At 45.1% G+C, this 18,344-nt stretch overlaps 2 protein-coding genes across 4 annotated transcripts in view; one reads left to right on the forward strand and one right to left on the reverse strand.

Moving 5' to 3' along the window:
* Positions 1-6,869, forward strand: part of WSB2 (WD repeat and SOCS box containing 2) — a 33,468-nt gene extending 26,599 nt beyond the window's left edge. For both annotated transcript variants that reach the window (XM_064379754.1, XM_021675497.2), the window contains exon 9: positions 564-6,869. In XM_064379754.1, coding sequence (XP_064235824.1) covers positions 564-726 — 163 coding nt within the window. In that variant the 3' untranslated portion in view covers positions 727-6,869. The remainder of the gene's footprint in view (positions 1-563) is intronic.
* Positions 2,286-18,133, reverse strand: RFC5 (replication factor C subunit 5). 2 transcript variants are annotated; one of them, XM_064379755.1, is made up of 12 exons: positions 17,945-18,133; positions 17,018-17,143; positions 15,417-15,481; positions 14,784-14,920; positions 13,142-13,221; positions 11,803-11,876; positions 9,499-9,658; positions 8,677-8,758; positions 7,509-7,638; positions 6,547-6,624; positions 5,151-5,205; positions 2,286-3,813 (listed from the first exon to the last, which is right to left on the reverse strand). In XM_064379755.1, the coding sequence occupies exons 4-12, from the start codon at positions 14,793-14,795 to the stop codon at positions 3,717-3,719; spliced, it is 768 nt and encodes a 255-aa protein (XP_064235825.1). In that variant the 5' UTR covers positions 14,796-14,920; positions 15,417-15,481; positions 17,018-17,143; positions 17,945-18,133; the 3' UTR covers positions 2,286-3,716. The 2 variants fall into 2 exon arrangements, with proteins under 2 accessions (XP_064235825.1, XP_012324412.1); XM_012468989.3 differs by lacking the exon at positions 17,018-17,143.
* Positions 18,134-18,344: the final 211 nt, after the last annotated feature.

Genomic DNA, 18,344 nt, shown 5'->3' on the forward strand with positions numbered 1-18,344 from the left:
GTATATCATGTAGCTTTTTAAGGAAAGAAACCATCTAGAATTTTCTTGCCTATGAGGATACCTTTAAGGCAATTCAAGATTATATAAAGCTCAAATGATCGATTCTGCTAATACAGTGTGCCATTTTCTCTGAATATTTAACCTAAATGTAATTAAAGATCTGTAAGTCATGCCACCTAATGGGCCGGGTTCACAAAGGAGAATAAAATTGAGACGATGCATAATATATGGGAAACCATTTAGGGCTAAAAGACCACTTTACAGGTAACATCTATAATTCAGTAGGTGGCACTCTTCCCTCTATTACTTTTGAAGTAACAGTGGTCAGATTTAGAAAGGGCTGTGCTGAGAGAGAGCACTTTGGTATCAAAGGTGTCTTGAGTGTTTATAATCCTATCAGCAGCACAACTTTTACATCCATTTCCACGATCAGGAGTACACGTTTCACTCTCTGAAGTCTCCTCCTCTTTCCAGTCAAAGTAGAAATATTAATATCCATCACAATGAAAACATGAACATACAAGCTCTGTCTTAACACAGCGTCGGTTTCTGTTTCATTTCAGGACAAGAGATGGCCACGTCCAGTTCTGGACAGCTCCTAGGGTCCTATCCTCACTGAAGCACTTATGCCGGAAAGCCCTCCGAAGCTTCCTAACAACTTACCAAGTCCTAGCACTGCCAATCCCCAAGAAAATGAAAGAGTTCCTCACATACAGGACTTTTTAAGCAACGCCACATCTTATGTTTCTTTGTAACAGGATAAATCTGCCTGGCAAAGGAGTTGTTGGAATAATGGGCCAAACATCTGGTCTTGGATTGAAACAGCATTTCTTCGGGATTGTGAATAGAATGTAGCAAAACCAGATTCCAGTGTACTAGTCATGGATCTTTCTCTCCCTGGCATGTGAAAGTCAGTCTTAGAGGAGGAGATTCCACTTGTGCGGCAACAGAGCCTTACTTTAAATCTTCATTCCAGTTACAAACAGCAAGTGTTGAACTCTTTCTAGTCGTTTTGATTCAAAGTGCAGTTACTGATGTTGTTTTGATTATATAAGTAAGTGGGCCTCCAGAGCCTCTCTAGTGGCAGAGCAGCTCACACTCCCTCCACTGGGAAGGATGGCTCCTGCCTAGTACCTATCCTTGTGTTTCTGATGCAGTGGTAGCATTGGTTCAGGTTCTTTCCTGCTGTGGTCACAGTTGCTTTGACGTTGGCCAAAGTGCTTTTCTTCTTGGGCTCCCTTCTGACCTGCAGGACAGTTTTCCTGGAGCCATTTGGTATGAGGTATTAATTTAGCTTAACTAAATTACAGGGGAATCAGAGGCTGTGCTCCTGGCTGATCCAGACACTATTACTGGCTTTTTTTTTTTTTAAACAATGGTGTGCATGTGCAGGAGATGACAAATTTGTATGTCAGATTATACAAGGATGTATTCCTAAACTGCATGACTATTCAGATGGCTACTGAGTTATCAGTGGCCATTTATTAGCAACATATTTATTTGTATTTTCTCAACAGATGTTAAGGTACAACTGTGTTTTTCTCGATATCTAAAAACCATAGTACTTAAATTGAACAGTTGCAAAGATGTCTTAATTGTGTAAAGAATTGGTGTTATGACTTTAGCTGATACTCTTATGTACGAGATCTGTCTCCGCTGTTTAACTTCATTGGATTAATCAGCTGGTTTCAACTGTACCGCGAAACAAAAATAGCTCCTTAAAAGTACTGTTCTCCTTCAGTGGCATGTAGTTATCTAATCAAGACACCTCATTCAAACAAAATTTGCCTTAGGAAAGTTTAATATATTTTAAATTATTTTAAAAGAGATACAACATCTTGTTCTTTAGCTTTCTTAATCGGTGCTTTATGGAGGCCAGTGTAATGTTACATGACTTGTAGAGAAAGTTGAGGAATTTCCTCTACCACTTTTGTTGCTTGAAGAAAAACATTTCTTTTCAAAATGAGAGGCTTTCATTGAAGGAAAGAAAAAAACAGTTAAAAGCTTTTGGCTCTGTTTCATTTTTTTCCCATTAAGAAAAGAAAAAATCCCCTTTTAAAACAAGCAGGGCTGGGTGTGATGGCACATGCCTGTAATCCCAGCACTTTGGGAGGCTGAGGTGGGAGGATTGCTTGAGCCCAGGAGTTCAAGATCAGTCTGAGCAACAGAGTGAGATGAGACCCCACCTCTATTAAAAAAAAAAAATTAGCCAAAAAACTTAGCCGGGTGTGGTAGTGGTGTGCACCTGTAGACCCAGCTACTCAGGAGGCTGAGGTGGGAGGACGGTTTGAGACCAAGCCATTGAGGCTGCAGTGAGCCATGCAGTGAAGCCGTGATTGCACCATTGCACTCCAGCCTGGGTGATAGAGCAAGACCCTATCTCAAAAATAAAAAAAAAATTTAGCCGGACATGGTGGCATGTATCTGTGATCCCAGCTACTCAGGAGGCTGAGATGGGAGAACTCCTTGAGCCTGGAACATGGAGGCTGCAATGAGCCATGATTGTGCCATTGTACGCAGCCTGGGTGACAGCATGATCCTGTCTCAAAAATAGCATAGCAGAAGAGCTGGGAATGGATTGACCAGCGTTTACATTTCATGGTAAACTTGAAGTTCCAGGTATAGCAGAGGCTGAGACTCTGGGTGGTTTGAGGCCTGGTTGGCTGTCAGATTTAGCTTCAAACTTTGCTGCTGTCCTTAAGGGGGTGAATTGTCCACAAATAAAGGGAATAAGTGACTTTTTCCATTTGACAGTTTAAGAATTTAACAACAACACTTTTATATAAAGAAACAGCAGCCAAAGAAAGTTTATTCTGTGATATTAGAGACACAGGTTTTCATACAAATGCAAGTTTGACAAAGTCAGCATCTTTCTGGCTTTCCAATAAGAGTCACTTGTAACACAGCCAGCAGGCTGCTTTTTTATTTTAAAGAACACTAGCATACAAATGCATGATTGCTGTAAAATAAATGTTAAGTCTGTACAAAAGTTCCAGTCCTTCCGCAGTTCTAGGTTTAGAGTCAGGCTCAGTCTTCCCGCTCTTGCATTAAACAATTGTGTTTTATATAGCCTCTGGCCCACAGTGGCATAGTTTAAGGCTGTATATTATCTTTAAAGTTCTTTCTTCTCATCCACATCAATTTGGAACCTGCTGGTAACTCTTCTACCAGAGGGTAAATAAAAAGATGAGTTTTTAACGTAAGAGGATTCAGCCCATTTTATAAGAGTATAGCAGTTTTGGCCAGACATCCTTTAACATCTATTTAAATTAGATACAGACACAATGCCAAATATTAGAATCATAAATGTAATTTTGGAGATGATGTTTACCTTGGGTAGGAAGACACTTGGACCATATTAGATTTGAAAGCCTTCTGTTGCAGAGCAAAATGGGGCAGGCTAATTCCCTGTCATCCAAGCAACTAAAAGGTGAAAGTCTTATGACTTTTTAAAATAAAAAAGGTTATTTTTTCCCTATGAAAGATGGGCAGTGTAATGTGAGTTACACATTAAAATTATTTTGTACATCCCCGCTCCAAACCACCACAAAAATGGTACTTTTTAAATGCCTGCCCATCCTCGCCTAGAAGGGAGTTTTCCAAGATTTGGGGTGACTGGTTCATCCTATGGCCCCAGGCAGCAGTTCACCCCGTAACTGTCCTCTGCTCTTCCATCACTGCTGAGCCCTGAGAATTGTGAACAGCCCTCGGAGCCTCTAGGCCTCTGCTACAATCAGGTCTCTGGTGACTTGAAAAGCAGCGATGAGGGAACTCAGCTGGATCTTCTCGTTGGTGCCAACAGAAAGCCTGTACCTAACAGAAACCAAACACAGGGTAAGAAAATGCACACACAGCTGCCTTTTCGTAAGAGAACAAGCAATCTAGGGCTGAAATCTGCTGAAGGAGTCGGGAGGGGAATTGATGAAACAAATTTACCCTGGATGGCAATCTTGTATGTTTCCCCCTAACATGTTCTTCTCTGTCCTACTCATTGATTTATAAATTTGATGTTTCAAACTCCTAAGGACAGATTCAGTTTTAAAAATTATTAGGTATCAGGCCCGGGTGCAGTGGCTCACGCCTGTAATTCCAGCACTTTGGGAGGCCAAAGTGGGCAAATCACTTGAGGCCAGCCTGGCCAACATGGTGAAACCCCTGTCTCTACAAAACAACCCACAAAAATTAGCTGGGCAAGGTAGTGCATGCCTGTAATCCCAGCTATTTGGGAGGCTGAGGCAGGAGTATTGCTTGAATCTGGGAGGCAGAAGTTGCCGTGAGCCAAGATCACGACACTGCAGTCTAGCATGGGTGACAGAGCGAGACTGTCCCAAAACAAAGAAAGAAAGAAATTATTAGGTATCGATAGTGGTGTTCTGAACTGAACTTCGTCCTAACTATACAGATAGACAAAATTTATGTAATGAAGGATTATTTCATCGGCAAAATAAGAGGGAAAAAAATGGAGATTTCCTTCCTCGTAAGCCATTTCACTGGGAAGTTTGGATGTTATATCGGTGGGCCTGTGGTCTAGTCAGTAAAATAGGACACTGGAGTTCATCTCGCCACCTTTTAAATGCCCAGTCACTGAGAGCAAAATCGTATTCACAATGCAATGAGGAGAGGTGACCTAATTTGTGCCTGTGAAAGCCAATGCCACAAATTAGAGTTGGCCTATGCTGACGTCTGTGTTGAACTCGATGCTCTGTCTACTTAAAATGATAGCTGCCAGCTTCACTGGGGGCTAATAACAGTGTTTATGGAACTAGGCAAAGTGGAAAATTGAGTTTGTGTTGACTTTTCTCCCCAATATGCTTTAGTATGCCAAAATGCCTTAATAGCAGCTGGGTGGTTGAACGGAAGCAGGCCTCCCAAATAACAAGGGCGTTTTCAGAATCAATGTGGCCGAGCCTGTGAGGTCCAAGGAGAGACCTTCATTTGAGATATGTAACTGATCTGAACTTCACCGTTGAGTTTATCCCCATGTTCTTTAAGCAGCTCACACCCTTCCCCTCATTCCATTCAATGTCACCAGACTAGATTCTACCATATGTGAATGATTTAGGAAAAAAACTGAAACCAAGAAAGTTGAAACAAATACAACAGGGGAAAAAAGGAGGAAAATAATTAAAATTGGGACAAGAAGTACTCACTCAATGTCTGCCATTTTGGTCAATAAATGTATTCGAACTGAAGATGGAAAGTCAACTGGGGGAAAAACAAAGTCAAATGAGTTAGGTCTGTCACTCTCCACTGTCAAAAAACCCCCAGAGGACAAGAGTTTTAACATCAAATCCCCTTAACACCAAACTAGTTGCGCACTCTTATTTTTGTGATTCTTTATAGGGTAGCCAAAAAGGAAAAGGAAAATTAGCAGATACCAAAGTGATCCTAAGAGCACCAAAGGATCATCACACTGCTCTTAACAGCTGGGTAGCTCTACAAGTTAACTTGAATGCTGGGTTCCCACTTGCTGGGTTTTTTTTTTTTTTTTTTTGAGATGGAGTCTCACTCTGTTGCCCAGGCTGGAGTGCAGTGGCATGATCTTGGCTCACCGCAACCTCCGCCTCCCGGGTTCAAGTGATTCTCCTGCCTTAGCCTCGAGTAGCGGGGACACCACACCTGGCTAATCTTTGTATTTTTTAGTAGAAATGGGGTTTCACCATATTGGACAGGCTGGTCTCGAACTCCTGACCTTGTGATCTGCCTGCCTCGGCCTCCCCAAGAGCTGGGATTACAGGTGTGAGCCACCATGCCCAGCCATATATGTATTTTTTTTTTTTTTAAGAAATGTGAATTAATATATACTACTTACTGCTGTAAAATACCCCTAAAGGAAATAAAGTTAGCCTCCAGGTATTTTCACTCTCCCTAGCAGTTCTAGACATTAAAAGAGGGTTTTGTGGGATTGGGGGCTAGGGGAGAGATAGGATTAGAAGAAATGCCTAATGTAGATGATGGGTGATGGATGCAGTAAACTACCGTGGCACGTGTATACCTATGTAACAAACCACGTTCTGCACACAAAACTTAAAAGTATAATAAAAAATAAAACAAAATTAAAAAAACGTTTCTGGAACAAAGTTTTTTTTTTTAGACAGACTCTAGCTCTGTCACCCAGGCTGGAGTGCAGTGACAAATCTCAGCTCACTGCAACCTCGACCTCTCAGGTTCAAACAATTCTCCCACCTCAGCCTCCCGAGTAGCTGGGATTACAGGCCTGCACCACCAAACCCGACTAATTTTTTGTATTTTTATTAGAGACGGGATTTCACCATATTGGTCAGACTGGTCTCGAACTCCTGACCTCAGGTGATTTGCCTGCTTTGGCCTCCCAAAGTGCTGGGATTACAGATGTGAGTCATTACACCCAGCTCTGTAACAAAATTTTAAACAGTGGCAAGACAGAAGTGCTAAAAAGAAAGGGTCTGATTTATACTTCATTTGTTTCTTTGCTTCGAGAATGAAGCCTCCTGTTCTAACCATCCTTAACCCCAAAGCAGGCCACCTTCTTCACAGCTTCTCAGCTAGGGGAATAACGTAAGTTACCTCTATGCACAAACAAGTGTATCTCTGTCAGGATATCATGCAGTGCCAACCCCTTCAGAGTTTTCAACTCTGTAATATCTAGAGAGGAGCAGTTAAGGCGAAGGGAACAAGTTCCAGAACAAACATACTGCAGAGAATTTTGAATTCAAACCCTGGCAAGTGACTTTTTAAAGTAGGGCTTTTAATCCCAACAACTGTTTCTCTTTCAACTTGAAGCTGCACGTGTTGGACTCCAATTCTTTTTCTTTGTTTCATCCTCAGTAAGGGCTTTCTGAAAGATAAATGTACCTCCTTCTAGTAGAGAATAAAGCCAATTTCATTTCCTTCCTTCCTTCCTTTCTCTTCTTTGAAGTGGTGCAATCTCAGCTCACTGCAACCTCTGCCTCCCGAGTTCCAGCAATTCTCATGCCTCAGCCTCCCAAGTAGCTGGAACTACAGGCACCTGCCACGACATCCAGCTAATTTCTGTATTTTTAGTAGAAATGGGTTCACCATGTTGGCCAGGCTGGTCTCGAACTCTTGACCTCAAGTGATCTACCTGCCTCAGCCTCCCAAGGTGTTGGGATTACAGACATGAACCACCGCACCTGGCCCCAAATGCATTTTCAAAAAGAGTTCGTATCACCATTCCTAGCCTTTAATTTCACAGCACAAGAGCTATCACGATCACTGACCACTTGAAAATTACTGCATCATCAATGCCAAGGCCTAAGCTTTTCTCCCATCTGGGATTGAAGCTGCTTCAGCCTTCCCCTGACTTGAAGGTCAGTGCCCTTCAAGAACCCTGGAGTGTTAAAGACAAGTACCCACTCCACCTACAGACATCTCATTCCCACAACAAGCTGACCAAAGTAACCTGAAGCCAGTCGTCCTTTGCCAGCAAGGTGTGGGTGCTAGCTGCAGCCTGAACCCCTGGGGCCACCTTCAGGTCTCGGTGGCCAGGAGGTCATGAGAAAGGATACTTCTGTAGGCGGTGGTGAAATCTTGATTCAACATCCAATCCAGGATGTTGGCGATGTCTGACTTGAGCGGGTGCCCGGTGCAGGTGTAGACAGTCTCCTCCGTCACCTTCCCGAAGGCCATATTGGTGCTCTGTGCAGACAGAGAGGGAAGGGGGAGATCACAATGGCTGTCACAGCAGCCACCAACTTGCAGGGAGCCAAGAAGAAATTGCAGCAATGCAGGTGGACAGCACAGTTCCACGGGCACAAGGCAATTGGAACCCCACGTGTTTGACAGCGGGAAGAGTCGCTCATCAGAGGATGCCATAGCCTGTTGGCTATTACAGTGCCAAATCCTTCCCTCCCTTTGCCTTCTTTGCAACAACTGATTCTTTTTGTTTTATAAAAATTTTGTTTTTTTCTGTTTCTTTGAGACAAGGTCTTGCTAGAGTGCAGTGGCATGATCGTGGCTCACTGCAGCCTCAATCTCCTAGGCTCAAGTTACCCTCCTGCCTCAGCTTCCTAAGTAGCTGGGACTGCAGGCGCGCACCACACCTGGCTTATGTTTTTTTTCTTAGTGGAGACAGAGTCTCACTATGTTGCCCAGGCTGGCCTCCAGCTCCTGGGCTGAGGCAATCCACCTGCCTCGGCCTCCCTAAGTGCTGGGGTTACAGGCTTGAGTCACCATACTTGGCCTACAACAAGTGATTTTTTTCAATTAATCAGAATACAAAGCGAGGAGGGGGAATCTAGCAGGTTATGAGATCAGGGTCTTACCAGTTTTAGATTTCTAAATTTACAGATTGGTCATGCTGTTGCTTAGGTCTTTCTTGAAACACTATTGCAAAACAATGACTCAAGATTTGCTGGGACCAGGCCGGGCACAGTGGCTCACGCCTGTAATCCCAGCACTTTGGGAAGCCCAGGTGGGTGGATCACTTGAAGTCAGGGGTTAGAGACCAGCCTGGCCAACATGGCAAAATCCCATCTCTACTAAAAAATACAAAAATTAGCCGGGAGTGGTAGTGGTGCCTGTAATCCCAGCTGCTCAGGAGGAAGGAGACTCACTTGAACCCAGGAGGCAGAGGTTGCAGTGACCTGAGATCATGCTGCTGCACTCCAGCCTGGGCGACAGAGCAAGACTCTGTCTCAAAAAAAAAAAAAAAAAAAAGATTTGCTGGGACCATACCTGCAAAATGTTTAGAGCCCTGCGCATGTCTCCGCTGGAAAGGGTGACAAGTGCTTTCATTCCATCTTCACTTATATCAACTCTGAAAGAAATATGCAAAAGGGATTTACGAGGCCCCCTGAGAGCACCAGCCTTCACCAAAGGAACAAGATGATCTAGAGTGATTAAGGCTTTAAAGGAATGAAGGAAAGAGAGGAAAAGAGTTAATAATCTCCTGATCCATATGATATAGAATTCACTCTGGTTTTTAGGGACCTGGGCTTCACATTAGTAGTCACAGCCAACCAAAATCAAGAACAGCTAGTACTTAGGAACGAGCATTCTCCCATGAAGCCAGTGGCCTTGAATTCTTCTCTCTGGGGAGGACAGAGGCACAATCCATGATCACACAGCCGAAACTCCTCCTTTACAATGAGCAGCTGCGCAGGTCGGCTACTTGCTTGGCATCTGATTACACAGAATGTGATGTCTCAGAACCTTCCCTTCTAGTCTAAAAAGGCTGGAAGCATCTTTGCAGAAGGGACTCGGCAGCATGCAGTTTCCAATGACAAAGAAGAGTAGGAGGAATTTGGGACAGCTTCCAGGGGAGGACGGAATCAAGAAAAATGAAGAACCAAATGACTTTTGTGAGGAACGGCCTTGAGACAGCAGAGAAAATGATAGCAGTGGACGGTCCCCAAGGCTCACCCTGTGTTAGGCACTCTGCTAAGTCACTTTCCAACATCTCCTCTGCAAATGAACCAGCCAGCCATCCCAGAGGCCTGTTTCTACAGAAGCCTGTTTCTACTACGCTGCATCCTCAATGGCTAGCAAAATACTCACTTCTCTTCTTCTACGACATGTTCCAGGCGGGGAACCATGAGTTCGGGTGTCAGGGGACCGAACCGAAACCTCGTACAGCGGGACTGCAAGGCGGGGATGATCTTTGACAGATAGTTACAGATGAGGCAGAATCTGGTATTTTCTGTGAATTTCTCAATTACTGATGAGAGAAAATAAAACCACCTCATGTCAAAGTGCATTCTGATTTTTCAAGGAACCCAGAAAACTTGAACTATTCTGTGGTCACAAGGGTATAGGAAAAGATTCAAGACTGCAAACAAGTGAGGGTGTTGGCCGGGCGCGGTGGCTCATATCTGTAATCCCAGCACTTTGGAAAGCTGAGGCGGGAGGATCATTTGAGGTGAGGAGTTTGAGACGAGCTTGGGCAACATGGCAAAACCCGATCTCTCCTAAAAATACAAAAATTAGCCAGGCGTGGTGGTGCATTCCTGTAATCCGAGCTACTCGGGAGGCTGAGGCAAGAGAATTGCTTGAATCCGGGAGGTGGAGGTTGCAGTGACCCAAAATTATGCTACTGCACTCCAGCATGGGTGACAGAGTAAGACTCCATCTCGAAAAAGAAAGAATGCAAACAAGTGAGGCTGCAGCCTGAGAAGAGACAGCGCAGTGCTGGCCTGTTCAGATCAGAGACCAGCCACTCCTCTTTTCTTTTTTTGAAACAGTCTCGCTCTGTTACCCAGGCTGGAGTGCAATGGCATGATTTCGGCTCACTGCAACCTCTGCCTCCCGCGTTCAAGTGATTCTCTTGCCTCAGCCTCCCGAGTAGCTGGGATTACAGGCGCGCACCACCACACCCGGCCAAGTTCTGTAGTTTTAGTAGAGACAGGGTTTCTCCATGTTGGCCAGCCTGATCTTGAACTCTTGACCTCAAGTGGTCTGCCCGCCTCAGCTCCCAAAGTGCTGGGATTACAGGCGTGAGCCACCACGCCCCGCCTAGCCACTCCTCTTTCATAAGCTGGTAAACATGCCTCGGTGGGATTTTACAAAATGCTTCCTTTTTTACCACTTGCCATGATTCTGGCACTTTTGCCATGCAATCCCATTAAGATTATGAGACTGCTTCTTGTCCTTTTACATAAAATTATATTTGGCAGGTTGATGATTCTTCATCTTCTATGGGCAAGGACGGGGACAGCTTTTTGCAGACTTTTCCATGGACACTCTCTGGAGGCCTTAGAGCACTCAAGGGGGCAATAACCTCAACAGAGAGATGCTTATGACACCAGTTCCATTCTGTAGGTACCCAATGTTCTCACATGGGGATCTGCCCAGACTGACAGTCACTCGGCAGAACAAGATGCCGAAGAAAGGCTGCCAAGCTTCTAGGACCAGAAGATATTCTCACTGTCCTCCTCCTCCTCCTCTTCTAAAACATGTGCTGCCATCTACTCCCTCCCCACAAACTCCTAAAGATCGTTCTTCTCTCAAAGCTGATTCACTTAGAATCTTAATGAGAGATTACAAGCGTCCTTTAAGAGAAAAGCACTGCACTAGGCCCCTGAAGACAGACAAATCCCAGGGTGCGCTCCCTCCTCCTGCCAAATCGTTCACTTGGCAAGCAGTAATGTCAGCTCTCTGAGTGCACCTCAACTTCAGATATTCTTTTCCTAGCAATTGTGGTTCAAAGGGTACCATTAGCAGAAGGGACTAGCCAATAGTTTAGGGATGAAAGATTTTCCATACCCTGTCCCATGGAAAGATATGAATTCCCAACCCTGAAATTGAACTCAGTGTCAAAGGAGGTTGAACACCAGTGACGGGCCAGACTTAGAAGTCCACACAGGGCTTAGTCCTTAGGCTGCTGAAAGGGAAGGTCCCGCTAGGTATCTTGCCTGCCTCCTCAGATGGGAGACACAGAGAAAGGTGTACAGATTTCTCTGGGCCAGAAGATGAAAACTGAAAACAAGCCATGCTATATCTCATGTCCAAAGTTCCTAATACTCCTGTAATCCCAGCACTTTGGGAGGCCGAGGCAGGCAGATCACCTGAGGTCAGGAGTTCGAGACCAGCCTGGCCAACGTGGTGAAACCCCATCTCTACTAAAAATATAAAAATTAGCTGGGTGGCACGTGCCTGTAATCTCAGCCACCTGAGAGGCTGAGGTTGGAGAATCGCTTGAACCTGGGAGGCGGAGGTTGCAGTGAGCCGAGATTACACCACTGCGCTCCAGTCTGGGCGATGGAGGAAAAAACAACAAAACAACAACAGCAACAAGAAACAAAGTTCCTAATTCTCCTTCCAGTGTGCCCTGCAGCCCACACGCTACACAGCGGCTCCGCTTACCTCTTCTCAAGGCATTCTGGGCATCCTGAGTCATGGCATCTGCTTCATCCAAGATCACCAGCTTAAAGCCTTTCCTAGAAAAACAAATGGTGCTGTCTAAAGATGTCTTCAATCTCACCTCAATATCTGAACCCAAACCTGCATCTTCCCATTGGTGCCAACAGGCCCTGTCTCAGAAAGGCTATTTCTTCTAGAACTTTGACCAAGGCAAACATCTTTGGCCACTCAGAGAGGAAACGGCCCATCACTCTTTCAACCCTTGGTGGGAACTGAGGACTGATTTCTTTGCTTCTACGTGCTGTGTCCTCTGGCACCTTCACCTTCCTTCCACAGAGTACCCTATCATGCCAACTGCTTTCTCCATCTCCTTCACTCAGGTCTCAGTCTTCTCACCCTTTTTCTTTTTGTTTGAGACTGAGTTTTTGCTCTGTTGCCCAGGCTGTAGTGCAGTGCTGTGATCTTAGCTCACTGCAACCTCTGCCTCCCAGGTAGCTGGGATTATAGGTGCCTGCCACCATGCGCAGATAATTTTTGTATTTTCAGTAGAGACAAGGTTTTACTATGTTGGCTAGGCTGGTCTTGAACTTGTGACCTCAGCTGATCCAACCACCTAGGCCTCCCAAAGTCCTAGGATTACAGGCATCAGCCACTGTGCCTGGCCCTCACCGTTTTTCTTTTTTTTAGCCACCATCCTAGTTATCCATCCTGATCTCAATTTATTTTTGTTTAAATTCAAACTAGCTCATCCAGTCTTATGGTAATCTAACCAGCTCCCAGGAACTAAAAATGAAGTTAATGTTTCCCTAAAGAACTTGGTAATACAGCCTGGGCTCATGCCTGTAATCTCAGCACTTTGGGAGGCTGTGGCAGGCAGATTGCTTGAGCTTAGGAGTTCTAGATCAGCCTAGGCAACATGGGGATACCCCATGTCTACTGAAAAATACAAAAATTAGTTGGACATGATGGCTTGTGCCTGTAGTCCCAGCTACTCAGGAGGCTGAGGCTGGAGGATCATTTAAGCATGGGAGGTGGAGGCTGCAGTGAGCTGAGATCATGCTATTGCGCTCCAGCCTCATAGAGGGAGACCCTGTCTCCACAAACAAACAACAAAAAAGAACTTCCTAATACAGGTATATACAGATGTAGATAACATTTTCTTTTAATAGTTGCATTATAACACTTCTTACTACCAACCCTGTTATCTCTTTTCCATGGCTGCTTTCAACAAAGTCACTTTTTTTCAACCTATATAAACTGGCAAAGGAAAGGATTAAAACATTAAACCATATCATCTTACTAACCAAGATCAAGGGAGAGAAATGATATAAATAATTCTTACTTAAATATTGTCCTTGTGCTAGCAAAGCTCAGGATTGGTCCTCGAACGATGTCTATTCCTCGGTCATCTGAAGCATTCAGCTAAATGCAGAAGACAAAAGTCAAAACACAAAGCATGTTGCTGCGCTATCTACGAGTTCTGGGTTTCAGTGTGTCTCATTAGTCCAGCTCAGCAGACTAGCTCTCTGTGTCTGACAAAACTCACTAACTCATTACCTTACATTCCGAAAGGCAGATGGCTATATTATCCCCACCCTTTGAGGACAAGGACTCTTACGTAAATTGGAGAAATAATTAATTAGTATGGTTACACTGAACAGCACCTCTGGTATAAGCAGAATGATCCAAATTTAACTACCACAATCCCAAGGTTACCAAGTTCTTAATAAACTGAAATGAGGACATTAGCAGCAGCAAAGTTCTGATACCCATGTCTAAAAAGTAAGTTAAACATTTTTTTCTTGCAATAGACAATACTCAGATTTTTGAATCTAAGTATATTAGTCAAGGTCTCAGCAATATACAGATGGCATATTCAAATGCAGCAATTTGCAGAGAATTAAACAAGGAGATCTATTTTTTTTTTTTGAGACAGAGTTTCACTCTTGTTGCCAGGCTGGAACGCAATGGCGCGATCTCGGCTCACTGCAACCCTCGCCTCCCAGGTTCCAGCGATTCTCCTTCCTCAGCTTCCTGAGTAGCTGGGATTACAGGTATCCGCCACCTGGCCTGGCTAATTTTTTTTTTCTTAAAAAATTTAAAAAAAAATTTTTAATATAAAGATGGGGTTTCACCATGATGGCCAGGCTGGTCTTGAACTGCTGACCTCAGGTGATCCACCCACCTTGGCCTCCCAAAGTCGCCTGGCTAATTTTTTATATTTTTTTAAATTAGAGATGGGGTTTCACTATGTTGGCCAGGGTGGTCTCTAATTCCTGGCCTCAGTCAATCCACCTGCCTCAGCCTCCCAAAGTGTTGGGATTACAGGTGTGAGCCACTACACCCGGCCCAGGGGATCTTTTTAAAGGTGTGATATAGGAAAATCACGGGGCTATGCAATCCCTGTTGCCTTTGGGCCTGAAGGGGTTAGTGAAGGGAGTGACTATAGGCAATTGGAGAGGGCTACCAGAAAGGTACCACTTGTGAGATGTACCCTACAGGTGGGCCACACTGCCGGCAGTGTCAGCCCCCAGAGAAGGTCCAGGCATCACTCACTTCCTTCCCTACCCCTGCCAGGGCCCCTATTGGTCAATCTCAACCAGGAGCCAGAGGGTAAGTGAGCTTCTAGTCAATAGAGCTCAGCCTTCCAGGCAAGAATAGGGTGGAGAAATGAGGAGAATTGATCTGGAGGGGTCATGGCGGACAGGCAACAACCAAGTAACCATAAGCAGGGTTTGGGTAGAAGTTGGCAATAGCAAAGAAAAAGGTGCCTAGCCCTACAACTGCCCTCTAGCTGACCAAAGCGAATCCAGAGCAAAATGGTCATTAGAGAAAAAAGTGAATTAAAATACCTTATTTCAAATTTATTTCTCTCCTAACTGCCTGTGGGACAACTTACTTTTAAAGTAAAATAAAACCAGCAGAACTGAAATTAAGAGACTGGAGTCCTAAGTTATATGTAGAGTAAGAACAATCTTATTTACCTCCAAGACCATGGAGCCAAATTCTTTGTCTTTATATAGCTGCTTCGCACAGGCTAGGATGGTGGATGTCTTGCCTGTCCCTGGGGGGCCATAGAGAAGCAAGTGTGGCAGTCGGTCTTCACTGATAAATTTCTGAACTGAGGATCGGGAAGAAAGGAGGGCACCATCAGTGTTTGGGAGCTGCCTCATTCACCCCAGGTCCCTGAGTTGGGCTGAGAGCTCTTCAACCCAATTCAATGTCCAAATCAGAGGCAGATACAACTTGACATAGGGGCTTTGTCTCTGTATTCCTGGTGCAATTGGAATTCACTCAATAATGCAGCCAGTCAAGTATTTACTGAGTGCCTACTGTGTTACAGGCACTTTTCTGGGTGCTGGCGACGTCTTTGAACTTAAATGATTCTCTGTAATGCTATTTTTACTCATAAAATTGTGTTGCAATTTTATGCTCATGTTTATGACTTACCCACTAGACTGTAGCTACCTGAAGAAAATGAATGAACAATCTTAAAGCCACATTCTATAAAGCTCAATCAGATTCTCTGAAGGTATTACTTAGGAGAGACAACATTACCAAGAAATTTATACAGGTTCTTCAACCAGGACAAGAGCAATGGACACATGGATACTTACTGGTACTCAGAATGTCCTGATGAGAAATGAGATCATTCAGGGTCTGTGGTCGGTATTTCTCAACCCTGAAATACAATTTAGCATGTATTATGACATATAAACGCAAGAATATTTTATATGCAAAAGAATCCTTGGCTGGGCATGATGCCTCGCCTGTAATCTCAACACTCTGGGAGGCTGAGGCGGGTGGATCACAAGGTCAGGAGTTCAAGACCAGCCTGACCAACATGGTGAAACCCCGTCTCTACTAAAAATACAAAAATTAGCCAAGCATGGTGGCGCACACCTGTAATCCCAGCCACTCAGGAGACTGAGGCAGGAGAATTGCTTGAACCCAGGAGGTGGAGGTTGCAGTGAGCCGATATCACGCCATTAAACTCCAGCCGGGGCCACAGAATAAGACTCTGTCTCAGGGAAAAAAAAAATCCTTGTAGGCCAGGCACAGTGGCTCACACCTGTAATCCCAGCACTTTGGGAGGCTGAAGCAGGTAGATCATTTGAGGTCAGGAGTTCAAGACCAGCCTGGCCAACACGGCGAAACCCTGTCTCTACAGCTACTTCCTAGGGTCTTTGTAAGGATCAAACATCTAACAGGGCATCTGCTAATCTAATAATGCTAATATGCCATTCAATAAAAAAATACGAAAAAATACAAAAATTAGCCAGGTATGGTGGCATGTCCCTGTAGTCCCAGCTACTTAGCAGGCTGAGGTGGGAGAATCGCTTGAACCTGGGAGGCAGAGGTTGCAGTGAACTGAGATCGCACCACTGCTCTCCATCCTAGGTGACAGAGTGAGTGAGACCCTGTCTCAAAAAAAAAAAGAGAAAGAATCCTTTCATATCCTAATTTAAAAAGAAAGAAAAAGCACTTTAAGTTTGAACATAGACCAGTGGTTCTCAACCGGGGTGATTTCGTCCTCCTAGGAACATCTAGTGATATCTGGAGACATATTCAGATGTCACACATGGGCAGAGGGTCCTAGGCACTTAGTGCATAGTCTCTAGGAATGTTAAACATGCCACAGTGCAGGACAGCTCCCTCAGACCCACCCAGAGTATCTTGGTCCAAAATGTCAATAGTGCTGAGGTTGAAAACTGTTCTGATCTCATCTTTCCAGCTGTTTGTCTATAATCTCAATGTGATGGGCACCTACTGTTTCAAAGTGCATTTGAAACTCATACCCAAATAGGCTTCAACAGAAGAATGGATAGGTAAAATGTCTTCTGTCCATACAATGGACTATGATTCAGCCATAACAAGAAATGCAGTACTGATACAAACAGCAACATGCATGAACCTTGAAAACGTGATGCTGAGTGAAAGAAACCAGACACAAAAGGCCACATCATGTAAGATTCCACTTACATCAATGTCCAGAATAGGCAAATCCATAGAGACAGAAAGATTAGTGGTTGCCAGGGGCTAGAGGAAGGAGAGAATGGGGAGTGACTGTCAAGGGTACAGGATTTGCATTTAGGATGATGAAATTTTGGAACCAGATAGTGGGAGGACTCCACAACAGTACACTGCATTCTGAATGTACTTAATGCCACTGAATTGTACGCTTTAAAATGGTTACATGCTGGGCTTGGTAGCTTGCCTCTAAAAGTCCCAGTGCTTTGGAGGCTGAGGCAGGAGAATGGCTTGAACCCCAATGTTTGAAGTTACACTGAGCTGTGATCACACTACTGCGCTCCAGCCTGGGCAATAGAGCAAGATCCTGTCTCTAAAAAAAAAAATACATAAATACATAAAATAGTTACAACTGTCAATCTTAAGGGATTTTTTTTAAAAACCACAATAAAAACAAACTGAATTAGCTACTAGACAATGACAACTTGGAGCTTTTCGAAACCAAGCCAAATTGCATCAAAGTCTTTAGAGCATTGCTAGGACATAGCTGTTGAAGTAGGATGGTTAACAGTACAAGCTCTGAATTCAGACTTCCTAGATTCACCTCCAAGCTTATTTTCTAGCCTTGGACCATAGACAAGTCATTTAACCTTTCTAAGATGCAGTTTCCTCCTGTGTAAAATTTGAAGCAGTGCCTACCTCCTAGGGTCTTTGTAAGGATCGAACATCTAACAGGGCATCTGCTAATCTAGCAATACGCCATTCAATAAAAGTTGACCAGGGAGCGTTATTACTAGTTTAAAATGTGACCAATAGTCGCATCGCAGGTTTTGAAGAGTGGGAAGAGGACATTTTGGCATGAAGGCCAACGCAGGTGTCAGAGGACGCGGGATCGAATCCCTGTGCTGTCACCAGTGCGAAAGCCGCTTTCTTCTTCGGCAAATGGAGCTGGGGGTGAACGGGTGAGAGCTGGCGAAAGTCCTAAACAGAACGGACGAGTCTGGGGACCTGGGGGGCATCGGGGGAAACCTCTGCGGCTCGGCCCTGACTGCAGGCCCGGGAGCGGCGAGGCGAGATAGGGCTGGGGTCCGGTCACCTGCCCACTCCGGCCACCGCCTCCCCGCGCGGCAGCCCGGCCCCCTCTGTCCACCGCGGCCGCTCGGCCTCTTCCTACCAGGGCAGGTTCCTGATCTTGGCCGCCGAGGGCTGCTCCTGCTGCTTGAGCGCTGAGGTCTCCATGGCGGGGGACAAAGGCGACCAGATTCGCTGAGATCGTCGCGTAACCCAAGTACCTGCACAGCGACCAGCCGCGACCTGACCCTGAGACCCTTGCACTCAGAGTTCGCGCGCAAAAACAACTCTCGCGAGAAGTGGCCTTCAGTTTCCGACTTCCTCCTTCGGTCCCGCCCCCTAGCGTTGCCAGGGCGCCGGTTGCTAGGTTACCGGAGGCGCCAGCCGCCAGACTGCTTCCAAGCTCCGCCCCTCCAGCCTGCTCGGAGCTCTCAGATACCTAAGGCGCTTCCAGAGCAGCGGATCGGGAGAGGCAGGGCGCCCTGTAACCCTGGTCATCTGTA

Source organism: Aotus nancymaae, unplaced genomic scaffold (assembly GCF_030222135.1).
Source record: "Aotus nancymaae isolate 86718 unplaced genomic scaffold, 86718_ANA_hifiasm-v0.15.2.pri h1tg000021l, whole genome shotgun sequence".
NCBI lineage: Eukaryota > Metazoa > Chordata > Mammalia > Primates > Aotidae > Aotus > Aotus nancymaae.